We start from the raw sequence: 14,770 nt of genomic DNA on the forward strand, positions 1-14,770 counted from the left end.
AATATATCTTTTGTGATGATATCATCAGGGAATAAAGATATTACATTATTTTTCTTGTAATATAGCCCCTCCACTTATTCTTAATTGTAGACAAATTGGTGAAGAAATTATTCAGTTTTCCATTGTAGTCATTTATTATTGGCTACTGCGCTTAACTTTTCAGAGTTATTTGGAATCAAAACTGATAATTGCACCAAAATGTTTGTAAAACTCTGTTTTGCGTTGCTAACAAGCATTAGATAAATCAGAAGGCAGATGTAATTAGGTGCTACTGTAACTACCAATATTCTATGAACAAGATATCCCTCAAATTAAAGCTCTGTATCTCATGCATCGAACCGTGCATTTCTGGGAGATAGATGACCATGACTTTTCTAATTGAGCGATCATTGAAAATGATGCGACTTTTACATGTAAGATTTGACCCTGTGCCTGCGAATAAACACGGAATCATACATTAATTCAAACGTTGCCAGAGATGAAGAACCTTAACTGCTGCAAAGATGGGGAAAATAAACTTATATTTATTGTTCGCGTGATTGTTACTTACTTTAAGTTGTTAAAGTAATGTAAAAACTGGTTTAAACCTCTCAGTGTCCTTAATTTTAGCTGACGATGACGCTGTGGCCTCTACACTAGTTTCTCTGGGTTAAAAATTGATCGATGATAATTTGTATTGTCTTCTGTTATGTTTAATGCACCAAATCTTGACTTCACTTGCTGTATTCAATGAGTGATCAATTATATTTTGTGTGTGCAATGATGGTTATCCCTATCCGCATCGTTCTCTGTACTTGACTGCTGTGTGCATCTTTAATATAGGTTGGGCATCAATTATTTTATTTTAATGAAAAAGAAGGCCAGAGGAAAAAAAGAGGTCAGGTCATCCTCAAGTACAATGTATTTATCAACTCATTATCAAGTAGATCGTATTTGACAAGTGCATTGTACTTAACCATCGAAACGTCCTACGTTAAAAAAATTGTGGAAAAATTGCCATCTCTCTTTTTATTTCAATCAAGATGTCATTCCACCTCGTTCCACCTGTCTCAGTTACAATCATTTTCATTTTGACCTCCGTAGTGAGGGTTTATGCACCAAAATAATTATTCCCTGCCGCGAATGTACGCACAAATCATACACAAACCCGCCCCCGTCTATAAATCCTTAATAGCACTCAGCAAAAATAAACTTCTTGAACACCTTGGATGATATTGTTAGTAAAAAGCAAAGGTTTGCATTTTGGCACCACGTAACATTCATCAGCGACGACACACATGCCTGATCCTCGCCCTCACTCACCCATCTTTGGGCCCATGGAGTCCTTCGGGTGATTCTGCTTGATCGCGTTCATTCGACGGTTTTGCGGCCCAACGCCACCCGCCCCCGGGGCGTTGGGCCCTCCCATTCCTGCCCCCGGACAACCGGGGCCCCCGTGTCCGACTGGCGGGTGGCCCCCAGGTCCTCCAGGGGCTCCTGGAACCGGAGCCCCTGGCAATCTCGGGCCTCGCGGCTGCTCCACGGGCAGCACCCGTCGTCTCTTCTTGGGTAATTTCGCCCGCGCCTATAAAAAATTTGAGGAGATGAGTCGGAAGATGCGCGCCGTGTATGGCGTACTTTATTTGCACATTATCATACTCTACGCATGACATGCGTAATTTCTCTCCGCCAAACACCCTTGAGGAGGCTCATAGGGTATTTTTGTGGGTGTAGATTTGCACATGAGGGCACTGAGTCGCGGCTATGAAGCTTTGCGTCCGCGAAAAACAAATTCGTAATTCAAACTTTTCATAATTTAAAAATCCGAAGATCCAAGCGTGATACAGTGGATTTTTTACATATTTAAATAAGCACTTGCAATTTTCACATAGTAAAATTCATTCTGACCCAGGTTTCGATGAAGATAATGTAGCAACGTCGTCAGCAAGGTCGGAATAAATTTTATATTCGTGGAAAATTGAAATTCTTTCTTTCAATATTTTCATTTTTATATTTAGAAATACTATTATATAGGTACCAATCAAGAAAACGAGGAAACATTACTGTACTCGTAGGCTTACCGGTTGTGCCGCTTTTACTCGGTGAATTTGGGGGAAAATTTTCAAATTTCGAATACGGTATATCTCAATGAGAATTTTTTGTGGCTATTTGTGTTTTCCCATACGAAATCTGTAGCCTTCTACTTGAATGTACCAAATGTTTTAAGTCTGTGCTCCATTGGATGTGGTTCAGATTGCCACTCACCTGCGTGTGTGAATAGTACATGGCGAAGTTGGAGACGATGACGGGTACGGGGAGGGCGATCGTCAGCACACCGGCTAGCGCGCACAGCGCACCCACGAACATGCCGACGTAAGTCTTGGGCGCCATGTCCCCGTAGCCGACGGTGGTCATGGTGACCAGGGCCCACCACAAGCCCAGCGGGATGCTGTTGAAGTCGTTGTGGGGGTTGGCCTGTATCCTCTCCGCGTAGTAGACGAGGGAGGCGAAGATGACGATACCAAGCACCAAGAAGAACACCAGCAGCGTCAACTCCTTCGCACTCGCCTGTATGGTGAACAATGTTATAATGAAATTTTGTCTGATCATGCTGCTGTCGTTCGTTAAGGCCGTTTTACACGGGGCACGGAATTGCGCAGGTTAGAACTGCATTAATCTCTAAAATGGCGTGGAATTGCGCGAATGCAGGAACGAAATTAGAAAAGGGGCTATTTTGCCATCTCACGTCCACGCATTCTCGCATGTGTTCTAGCAATTCACCGCTTTACACGACGCAATTTTGACTGCGCCGTCGTACACGTCAGATTGTGCAAGTTCGTGCACCGTGTAAAACGGCCTTTACACACATAGCCCAGTCGAAACCTTGAAGAATAAAAGGTAGGTAGGTACATGCATGGAATTAATAGATCCTCTCGTATTGATTGGATACCACCGAATTATAGTAATTTATTGATCGAATTCTATTTTCATGTATATTTTAATGACCTCAAATAAATAATAAAACAAATTAAACAAAACAATTACATTTTATCTGATCCATAGTGAACTTCAGTGACCTTATTTTACGTATAAGGAAAAAAAAATTACTGAAAAATAAAAATTAACGTAGAAATGATATTTTATTGATTGTAACTACGAGCAATATCACCTAAAATAGAGAGTTAAATGAAGTCGTACGATTTAATTTTTTCTGTGAAATATTTTAATTGGAATAATTATTTTTTTTCGGTTTATTATAATATTTATAAACACTTATTTACATTACATAAATATATATGCTATGGGCTTAGTGCAGCCCTTCATTGTTTTTGATTTTCAAAAGTTCTTTTATCAAAGATAGTGGGATTATCAAAGATTTGATTCTATGTCATTCCTTGTGCTGATGGTGAGTATTTATATGAATACCAACTCTTTTTACTTCGGAGTTTTACCTACATATTATTACACACCTCAAATTTACATGCATACCATTCTCTACCTTAAAATTTTATTATCATAATATTGTCATTTAATTTATTTATGAAATTCAAATTATAAATGTAATAATTATTGGCGGATCCAGAGAGGGGCTAGTGGGAGCTATAGCCCCTCCCAAACTGGGTACTCCAATTTACGCTAGATGGAATGGTAATTTTGTATGGACCCCACTAGTAATTTGAGGTTTCCGTCGGCCCCCTCGTGTCCCTATCCTAGATCCCCACTGATGTAAACAATATACCAGTAGGATAATTTTTATTCTGAATATTAAATGGTCTGCTTGTAATATGCCTCTATGCAATATAGTAATGGAACCTTATGGCAAGCCCTATGCCTCAGAAGGACCAAGCTTGCGTAAATACAAATTAAGGCATTCTCTCATTTAAAAAAAAACACTGAGGCGAAGACTTTACTTCGCTGGGAACTTATAATTTGCGAATATAAAATGAGCATCGCTGTGGTTACCCTGAACGTTTGTATGAGGATCTTGAGGCCGGACGAGTGCCTCGTCAGCTTGAACAGCCTCATGATTCGGATGATGGAGAAGAACTCGAGGATGTCTGCGTTCTCGAGGTGCGAGGCGAACCGCTGCAGCACGAGGTCGATGTAGAAGGAGAGCGTGGCTATGAGGTCGATGATGTTCACGGACGCCTTGGCGAACTCCCACTTGTCCGGAGAGGCGACGAACCGCGTGAGGATCTCGAGCGAGAACCACGCGTTGCACACGCACTCGATGTAGAAGAAGGCCTCGTGCGCGTTCGTCTGCGTCTTGTCCAGCGTCCACGCCAGCGTCTGCTGCGGCTGCTCCTTGCCCTGGTGGTGGCCCCCGTTGCCCCCGCCTCCCCGGTGGTGACCATGTAGACCTGCGGAAAGATTATGAAAGCTACGTTAAGGTATATTCCATAACATGAATTGGGATTGGGAGAAAAAGTAAATTTGGGGTTTTTTTCAGGGCCCCTCTAGATGTGCAAAAAATTCACAGGGAGAAAAATAATTCCCTTGACCGGGATTCGAACCCGGATTCCTCGATTTTCGACAGAGAGCTTTAGCCAGTTGAGCCACCGAGACATCATTCGCCCCTGTGGTAATTTGTGGACCATGCCGGACTATGGTCCATGGTATGGACTGCTGAGCATATTATGTGACTAGCAGTCCAAATCGTGCATTGCGGGTGACTCCTGTAAAGTTATCACCGTGGCTAGTCCCGGTATACTTTGAAAAAAAACCCTCTAGGTATGTTTTTGGGTGCTATAAGGTAATTTTTGTATTGTTGGGAAGTCTCAGACCCCAGACTTACACCTAATTGAATGTGTACACCTTTTTACTTCATTTCGTTAGCTGTCGCTTTGGTTACTTTAAGTGTTTTTTCACATTTTAACATTAAAATCTGTTCAAGTGGAGCTTTCTGCGACTCTGAAGAGTCACATCTTGCGGAGGACAATAAGGTATGGTATTTGGAGCAGGCTAGCTGCAGCTGAGTTTATTTGCACCATTTGGGAAGTGAATGGGAGGAAGGGTGAAGAGAAATTTGAGGAATATTGAGTCAAAATCGCTACTTGACGTTGCACTATTTGGAAATGGATGATAGTTAGTCAATAATAATTAGTACAAGTTAATAATAATTAGAAGATTTCTGAGTATCTAGTGGGATCAAAGACTTGGTACTGGCATATCAGATGACGAGGTAGTGAGTGATGTGAAAGACTGTACGATAAAAGAGATATGATGAGAAAAATTAGGAAAAAGGAGCGGAATTGAGAATTAAAATATTAACTAATTAAACGAAAAATGGAGGGAAAGTAAGTGAAAGAAATAAGAAAATATTTATCCGTTTATTGAGGCAGTGTATCATATTTTTTCATTGTTATTTATGTACTGGATAATGGCTTGATAGCCGAAACCGGCCGTAATTTTTAAAATGAATTGTGGGAGTCACGGAGTGTTATCATTTCTAATTTTTGGAAACCAGCTGCCTTATAGATTCGCGAAGAGAGAAATGGTCGTTTAAGTGTGTTATATAATCCTCTGAGGTTATCTCCACCTGACGTTACTCACCGTACGAGGTGTTGCCGGACGCGCCCCCGGAGCCCCTATGCGACGAAGGCTGCGGCGACGTGGACACGGTGAAGTTTCGGATGACGGGAACGCGCATGTCTGGATGCGTCTTGAGGCAGAAGGAGAGGATGGACACGCAGATGAAGAACACGGAGACGACGCCGATGATCTGTGTTGGAGAGCAGGGAACAAAAGTTAGCGAATAGCACTTACCAGGTTTTGAGCTGAAACTCAACCTGAAACATCTACATACTGTAAAACCCATTTTTTATTCACTGACTGACTCACTCATACATGTGTTTGGGATGAACGAGACGAGAAAGTTAACTTTTTGCGGAGAGATATCGTGGAACAACGATATGGATATCTATGTTTTGTTATTATTCGTAATATTTTTATGTCCGTAATGCGCGCAAATTGAGTTCCTCTTGCATGCTGATGAATGACCACCTTAATAATGATAATATCTCCATAATTGAACTCAGAATAATAGATAATTAATTGAATTCGTGCATTTTTATAAATTTTTCTCTATATTGGTTGTTTATGTTTTTGTATGAAGTCTGACATTTGAATTAGTTTCGTTGACTCACCGCATCTTCTGTTTTATGAGACACTCTGAATTCATGCGTTTGATATTGCTGTTTTTTATCTTCGTCACTGTCTGCACACCGCTGAATTGATGATTCTTTCTTAGTGGGTGCCTACATTTATCCTAGGCTACAAGAGTGGTGAGTGCGATGTTTTCATATTTGAAACATACATGCCCCTTTATACGCTTCACCATAAAGTCAGTAGGTCCCAGAATCAACCTGGGCCAATCACATCACGATGTTCGTATTTGCATCTGAGGACATGATTTTCATCTGGTTATTTCGAGTTGCGCTTGCGCAGCGCAACTCATGAGGGGTGTGATACTGGTGATCCAGAACAAGCTCTTCATGACTCCTCATGAAAAAAATGTTGACGTGGAATCCAATATTTTGCCCTATCAACGCATCTATCGTTTACATGATCGAAGTTTTCATATTCCAAAAATTGCATGCCAGCCAGCGGCGCACGCAATATTTTCATTTTACCCCCATGTTACGTGTTTTGCAGAAAGATCATACACTTTCAAACCTTTTCGTCTGAAGTCGAAGGGAATGAGAGATATTTACGGAATTCTATATTTTGCCTTGAAAACTTCACTTTGTATTTTACAATCGACCTTTACGCGGCACAGTGATCCCAATTGCGAATATAGCGGGTCAAAATTATTTTTCCCAAAGAGTAACAGGGAAAACTAGCGGCCAATCGGAGCGCTTTGTTCAAAGTTTCTGTAGTTTAAAAAGTGGTGCCATTTTTGATGGCTCTTCCCTTCTCTACGGATGCGAAATTTTTGCCCATAACAAAACCATCCGCAACAAACTGGAATTATTTCAAAATAAATCCCTCCGCCTTTTCCTCAATCTCCCCTGGATTACAAACATGAAAGACGTTCGCTGCGATCACAAGATCCCGTCCATCAATGATTTCATAAAAAATTAGTCAAGAATTCTAAGTCCTGGCTCAGGGGTACAAAAAATAGACTACTTACAGACATTTGTAACTATGATCCAACTGTTCCAACAACATATATACTGCCTCATCCAGTCACTCTTCTATGAGTCTTTGTCTTTCGTTCTTCTAGATTTAGTAGTTGCCATGTTTTAAAATTTTATTCTCAAAAAAAAAGAAAAGAAAAGGAAAAAATACCAATAAAACAATAGAATCTATTGCTTCTGCAATAAGGGAAAAAATATATAATAAAAATAAATAACAAAAAAATGATAATAATAACGTGTGGACTTATTCTAAGTCAAAATATTGTGAACTTTAAAAATAAAATTTCTGGCTCTACTCATCTTTTGCTTTGAATATAAGTTTCTGCCATCACAAACAGCACACTACACTCACAACATAAACATATGCGCAAAAAATTCATTATACATGGGGTTGCAGTTGGGGTAAACATGGCTTTACCGGTACAGCTTCATTATTGGTAAATTCATTAAAACATCATTGGTAATTTTGTTCCTACTGGTATCAGCTATCCAGGGTTAAAATTTTGAGACATAATATCTCTCCGCCATTTACATTGATGGAGGGTAATGGCGTCGGCAACTCACTTTGGCAGCGTTGGACGAGTAGGGCTCATCAAACAGGGACCATATCTTTGGCTTTATCCTTTGCCACCATGAGAGGCTGCCCGAGTAGTACGCCTCTTCGAACCCGAATTTCCGGGCCATCTCCTCGTCGCTGGGTCGCTCCGTGTCCAAGTCCAAGCGATCCAGCACGGCCAAGGTCTCCTGCGTGTCTCGATGCTGCGGGCAAAAGAGACAAAAAATGAGTGAAGGACCTGAAGGAGGTTTAAAATTGCTCGTTATTTAAAATTGCTCGTTTTAAATTATTTTTACATGTTAGCGTGTTATATACATTTTATAAATGTTTTTTTTATTAGGTATGCACCATTTAGTTTTTTACATTTGTCATAGGAAATAATTTTGCTCAAATCATGCTGATTTTTGCCGCTGAAAAAACATTGTTACGTTTTTAGAAGTATAGTTCTCAGTCGTTAAGGGTCGTCATTTTTTTAAACGTTAATTTTCATCTCCTGATAGAATTACTTCGTTGTTCACGTTAAAGTTCTCGTAGTATTGGAGAATTTGAAAGACATTATTATACAAGTATAAAATAGTTTATGCATTGTTTATCAAATATTATCTTCCTCTCTTACTTATTCTAATTGTCTGTATTGATGCAGAGCCGTTAAAAATTTAATTGTTTTATTGAATGCATAGGAAGAGTTGTAGCCTAGTGGGTAGAGCGCTTGACCGTTGATTGAGGGATACCGGGTTCAAATCCCGGGCGAAGTTTTCGGACACCTCCAAACAAAGACCTCGAATTGCGTGGAGATCCAGGGAAAGGAACTGGCACCCTACCCTGAATGCGTAAATTCACACGCCTGTAGCTTAGGTCAGGGTGAGCTCTTCCCTCTCCAAACCAACCATCGGGTTTAATCACTGAGTGAGTGATTGAATGCACAAAATGCATTTGCTCATGGTCACGATTACGCAAACAATCTGGAAGTACTTGCATTACATGGAATGCCAATGGGACTGCATAGAGGAGGCCTAATTCCATCTCATCGAAGGCTAATTTCTGTTGCCCTTCGATCGCATTTTAATCGGTTTTCAAAAATATCCGCGGCGCGGTGATGAATGCTATGCAATCCAATTGTTTTCCAATATTTTTCAGTATAATTTTTGTTATTTCGAGGAATAGCATTTAATAGTAATGAATTTGATAGATCACATCATCATGCATATGGATTTCAGTTAACACCCCTAATAATATATTATTTCTCAGTGAAACTCGGATCACTTTGTCCGTTAGCGACGCGAGTGGCGACTTTTGTAAACCCATTTAAATGGGCGGTGGGTGACAATACTTTCAGAGGCCGACTTGAGGATCCTCTTTCGTAATATTCGTGTGGAATGCACTGGTCTCATGAGAATGGCGGCTTTCAACTGCATTTTGTCGATGCGTATGTGATGGACAATGAACCCATTCGGATGTTCCTCGTTTTGGAAATTGGTGTTGCTATTAATTGACATCAATAAACGCTTTGAAACGCCTGCGTATTGTTTGATATTGATTTTTTCTGTCGCTGTAATGGTTATTTAATTGCTCATCGTGTAGCATTACGTCAAGAACTTGATTTTTCTCGAGATTGGTGACTTTCAACTACATTTTTTCGATGCGTATGTGATGGTCAATGAATCTAGTCGGATGGTTCTCTTTTCTGAAATCGGTGTTGCAGTCAGTGGAATCAATGAACGCTTTGAAATCACGCTTCTTGCTTGGTATTGATTTTTTCTGTCCTTGTTGTAGTTATTTAAGTGCTCATCTTGGAGCATTTTGTGAAAAACTTCATTTTTCTCGACAATGGTGAATTTCAACTACATTTTTCTATACTAATTTGGTGGTCAATAAATCTAGTCGGATGATTCTCATATCTTGAATTGGTGTTGCAATTGATTGGAATCAATAAACGCTTTGAAATCGCCCGTATTGTTTGATGCAGATTTTTTTCTGTCGCTGTAATGGTGATTTAAGTGCTCATCGTGGAGCAATATGTCAAGAACTTAATTTTTCCCCCGTAATAAAACGTCCTGAATCGCCAACTCCCCCAAAAAAGGGTTCGCGCGAATTTTTCCGTTTGACAAAGTGATGCATTGGATTGGAGGGCTGTAGAAAAGGGTCCTCGGGCACAAGTCTTTGACTTCCCTTATTTTTACGAGCGTGGGGAAGTGGCAGGGGAGAAAAAAATCGCCCTACCCGACCCCTCGAGTGCGCAGAGGAATTCAAAAGGCATCGTTCGAACTCTCTGGGCGGCCATATGTTAACCTTCTTCCCCTCTCCTGCTTTTACAGCCTGATAGGTTTGTTCTTCTTCGTGTATTTAAGTTCCAACGGCCAATTATTTTCCTGTGATGTTAAATACCTGCGGAGTTTTGATAAATGTTAAGAAATCGATTTATTTACTCCGGTTAATGGCTAAAATACCGCTTAATAGATTTGCAGGAAGAAATTGGGAAATGGAGGTTGCGTAAGTGGTTATATTCAGAAGGTTGGACGTCGTTCTTAAATTTTAATTTCTAATGAAAAAAATTAGAAGGGGCATTTGAAGACGATGTATGGTTTTATATTAAGTCGTCCCTTGGTTAAAATAAAAAAATGGAGAATGCTTCTTATTGCTAAAGCTAGCCAAAATAATGATTGGATACATACCTATGGTTGTTCATTAAGTAAATTAACCTTCCTGATTGGTTTGCTTTCCCCTGCATTTTTAAAATCCAACGGCCAATTATTTTATAATGTAGTTAAATACCTTCGAAGTTTTGATGAACGTTTTAAGACCGCAGTATGCGGTATTAGACGTCGTTCTTAAATTACCATTTCCAATAAAACAACACACAAAAAGTGCTTTTGAAATCGAAAAAAGCACTTTTGAAAAAGTGCTTTTGCTTTATTAAGTCATATTGGTTAAAATATCACCTAAACCTGTGGAGAATGCTGCTTTGTGCTAAAGCTCGCTTAAATAATGATTGGATATATACCCATGGCTGCTCATTAATGCATTACCTCATATTTTTATTTTTATCTTGGACCTTAGGAAATTATTCGTACCCTTTTCATCTTCGTCGTTAACCATTGGTCCTTCACTTTGAATACTTCTCCGTGACAATGCGTCCATAGTCGAGTAATTACTCATTTATTAACTTTTTGCTCGTTGGATGTGCCCAGCCCTAATTATTTCCATCGCCTGTGCGTTCCTCGTTTGTTTTGTTATGTGGGGAGATGGAAATGCAATCGAGAAAAACAAAAATGTTTACGAGCGGAAGGGGAAGGTCGGTGGGGAAGTTGACATAAGCGTCAACGGCCAAGTTGAAATGCGAGAAAAAGGTATGTGCCATGAATACAAATGAGCACTTTGAAGGGGTCAGCAGCTCTTACCATTTCGATTTTGGCTTTTAAGTAATGGGAAGAGGATGTGGAAATGGAGACAATGTGATAATGAATTAATGGGCATTCGCAAAACATAGAAAGAAAATTACTTCCAAGTCACACGTGTACTTGAAGTTTTTTTAAAAAAAAGTTAATGGTAGCTGGTGGTTTCCGGTGGTACTGAGTGAAGTTTTGTAAACATTTTGAATGAATAACTTATACTTTGTTTTTCCACAGATTTTGTTTAATCAAAACACGACCATGGTTTCGACTGTTAGCGTTATCTTCTGAATATGTGTTTTGATTAAAACAATCTCTGGAAAAACAAAGTGTATGTTATTCATTCAAAAAGTTAATAGTAATTGATTAACATGATTTTTTTGCATAAGCATGCGAGCCTATTAACCGTTGGCCTCAAGTATTCACATTACGCTCATAATCATATCTGTTGTAATCTGATGGTCAAATTGAGCTGAAAGGGAATACTGGCTATTATTTTCTATTTTAAGTTTTATGCATGAAAGGGGGTCCTGCAATTGCAAAGCTTGATAACTTACAAGATAGCAATTGGAAAAGATGTGGGATCAGATACTTAAGTTTTGTTGACGTTATAAATTGCCTCTTTAAATGATTTCGATTCGCATGTTTTCTACTTTTTATAGGGAACGCTTTTGTTTGTATTCGAGAAAGGGGCTCTGAATTGACTGGCAATTAATTTTATCGTCTTTTTTTTATAATGGAGACAACCCGGAGGGTAATTTTACTTGCGTTGGATTTCGCTGAGTAATTGGATGGATGATTTAATAGCCATTATAACAACGGGATTTGAAAAAGAAGTTTGCGGGATTAGTTAAATTTGGCGGAGGGAATTATGCGGAATGTCAGTTGTGTGCGGAGATGTTCGGAGAAGAGATCGATGTCATTAAGAGACGGTGAAAAGAAGTGAAACAGCATTCTGCGTTTTCGTCCCTCTTTCGGACTCGGGTTTTCCTCCATACCTTAAAGCGTTTACCGAATAATTGGTAGTAGAGAAATACCTTACACAAAATCATACATTTTCATGAATTTTGGGTGCATAATAATCGAGAACAAGAAGAAATTTAACCCATATGATATCTGCTTTAACATCGTATTCACCTATATACAGTGAAACTTCTCTTGAGCGGACTCTCTCGGACCCATCATTTTTTTCAGGATAAGACGGTATTCCGCTTAACTCAAGGCCTGACAATTCATAAAAGACCACGAAAGTCAAATCGCGGCTATTACATGCGTCGCGTAAAAGGTTGGTTTGACTCAAATTCTTCATTTAGAAGCAATTACGATGAAATAATAAAAGAACAGCATCGCATTGTGGTTAAACTTGCGAACGAAGGAAATTTTGACTAGTTTCGTTTTTAGGAATCTTTTCTAGAGAATTTCATTTTAGGATTTATATTTCCTTATGGTAAACATAGTTTTTAGAATTGTTATTTACAATTCCGCTTAACCAAGATGCACGTGCTCAGGAAGCGATTCCGTTTCCACGTTTGACCGTTTCCGTTTGACAGAGGGCACCGATACACGTAAAAACCTTATTGCGACCGCCAGGACCGACAATATTTTCCGCATATGACAGGTTTCCGCGTAACACAGGTTCCGCTAATTGCAGGTTTCACTGTATATGATGATGCCTTTTGAGGCACATTCACCAGCTTAGGAAAACCATCTCAAAGTTCCGTAGTAAGTTTCTAGTTCATTTTTTGGCTAGCCACAATAATGCAAAAACAATTTGAAGTTTTTAAGCGTACGGAAAATGTATGGTGATTGATTTATGGTCAAGTGAATGATTGCTCTAAAGTGTTTTTAGGGCATAAAACAGTTACTTAACTGGGAGTTGTCTACAGGAAGTCATTCTGATCAGAGAAGGGAAATCATTTTCGTGGTATTTCCAGCTAAATAACTGTTTGTTTACATGCATGTATTCTGGACCGAAAGGCAGTTACTAGTATATGCTTTTATGAAAACCATCACCTGAAACTCAAACTATGTTCGACCTCACAATAGAGTAAGTAAACGATTCTGTTTCTTTTGTACTTTAGGATCCATTTTTGTTCCAGCAATTTGTATCAAATAAGATTAATTGTTCATATTGTGTTACAGTAAAGATTAGTTTTAGCAAGGTCTGAGTAAAATTCTTCAAAGGTTGCAACCTTGGTTGATTGAAAGTAAAATAATAAGTTGATTGAAAATAATTAGATAAAAATAAGGTTAGGTTTTTCAGCGAATGATAATTAATAATTTGTTATAAAACATCTTGTCGTTGTCGAAAATAGCTAACTTAAAGCGTCCTCATAAATTTATTCCAAGGTCTCCGTCATATCGTGTTTGACTATCGTGTTTGACTATCGTGTTTGAATATCTTTTGGGGTATAATTCTAATACTTTTTCCAACTGCCTAAAAGGTGTCACTGGTATTTTAATGACGTTCAAAAGTATAACAAATCTCACCTCAGTTATACGAGTGGTTGCATTCTAGTAAGAAGAAACTCAATCAATAAAGAATATAAACCAATGAGGTAGCTCTATACTTCTATTTTCGGCCTTCTTGGACATTTTTTTTTCAGATAATAGAAAAATTATACTCTCGAAGATTTCGTCGAGAGTCATAGATTGGGAAAAAGTTGTAAATCCACGCGAATCCAGGCAGGAATATCCCATTCCTTGGTGATCAAGCGGTAACCACGCTGTCGTGACATCGAAGATATGGAAGGCAATATTTTTCACGAAAGTTATCGATTTCTTCGGTGCAGGGTGGATAAAAACAGCAATGGGATACGCAAAGGATGAGCTTGTCGAGAAAAAATGATGGTATTGGAAACAAGCCGAGGGAGAAAGAAAATGAACCAGGGAAGACATCAGGGAACCGTAAAATTGTGGGAAATGAATATGGATGGCATGTGAAGTGAGGGTACGTGCCCCCAAGACGCTTAAAAAAATAGACAAGATTTTTAATACGCTTATCCGTACATTCGTTTCGTTTTTTGGATTACGGGGAAGATTTTTAATTCGGTTATCCTTTTAACCAAGGAAACCATAGCTTGAAGAGGTGGAAGAGTTTTCTTACCTGGGATGCCGAATTAACAACGATAGACGAAGCAAGGTAGAAATAGTTAGTGGAATATCGCAGGCGAAGAGGGCTTTGTACAAAAAGATGAATCTTCTCACAGCTGAGAATGCAAGCATAGAAGTAAGGAATCATACATCAGATGCTGCATATGGAGCATATTTCTCTATGGAAGCGAAGCTTAGACGTTGACAGCTGCAGAGAAGCAAGAATACGGGACAACTTAGTTGGCAAAATTTTGAGGCATGATTGCGCTCATTCTGAGGCAGCGAAAAAATAAGCTAAGGAACAATAGGTTTTTGGGTACAGTATTTTTCCTCGTGGACTATCCCCTTTTTAGAGTAATTTGCATAAACCATACTGTATGTAAAATTGCTAGGAGAAGTTGATAGAACTTTCGTTTAATGTAAAATGTTGAACTCCGGATTGTCCACCAGTTGAGAGTCTACATTGATGTCTTTGGAGTAATGCAGACCTTTACCCGGTGGATAGCCAGAGACCAACTTCAGGACATCGTTTACGGGGAAATGAAGAGATCACACCGTCGATATTTCATCAAAAATAGCGGAAGAAGTCGGAGTAGAGTCGGGAAACGGAGAAA

The 14,770-nt window shown here is 39.2% G+C and overlaps 1 protein-coding gene across 1 annotated transcript in view; it reads right to left on the bottom strand.

The window, feature by feature from the left end:
- Nucleotides 1–1,054: 1,054 nt before the first annotated feature.
- The window catches only part of LOC124163983 (potassium voltage-gated channel protein Shaw), a 50,983-nt gene continuing 37,267 nt past the window's right edge, over nucleotides 1,055–14,770 (bottom strand). The window contains exons 3-8 of the mRNA XM_046541127.1: nucleotides 7,683–7,877; nucleotides 5,555–5,701; nucleotides 3,943–4,269; nucleotides 2,245–2,547; nucleotides 1,489–1,564; nucleotides 1,055–1,368 (exon numbers count right to left, since the gene is read on the bottom strand). Of these exons, the coding sequence (XP_046397083.1) occupies nucleotides 1,295–1,368; nucleotides 1,489–1,564; nucleotides 2,245–2,547; nucleotides 3,943–4,269; nucleotides 5,555–5,701; nucleotides 7,683–7,877 (1,122 nt within the window). The 3' untranslated portion in view covers nucleotides 1,055–1,294. The remainder of the gene's footprint in view (nucleotides 1,369–1,488; nucleotides 1,565–2,244; nucleotides 2,548–3,942; nucleotides 4,270–5,554; nucleotides 5,702–7,682; nucleotides 7,878–14,770) is intronic.

The sequence above is a fragment of the Ischnura elegans genome, chromosome 8 (genome assembly GCF_921293095.1).
Source record: "Ischnura elegans chromosome 8, ioIscEleg1.1, whole genome shotgun sequence".
Classification (NCBI taxonomy): Eukaryota; Metazoa; Arthropoda; class Insecta; order Odonata; family Coenagrionidae; genus Ischnura; species Ischnura elegans.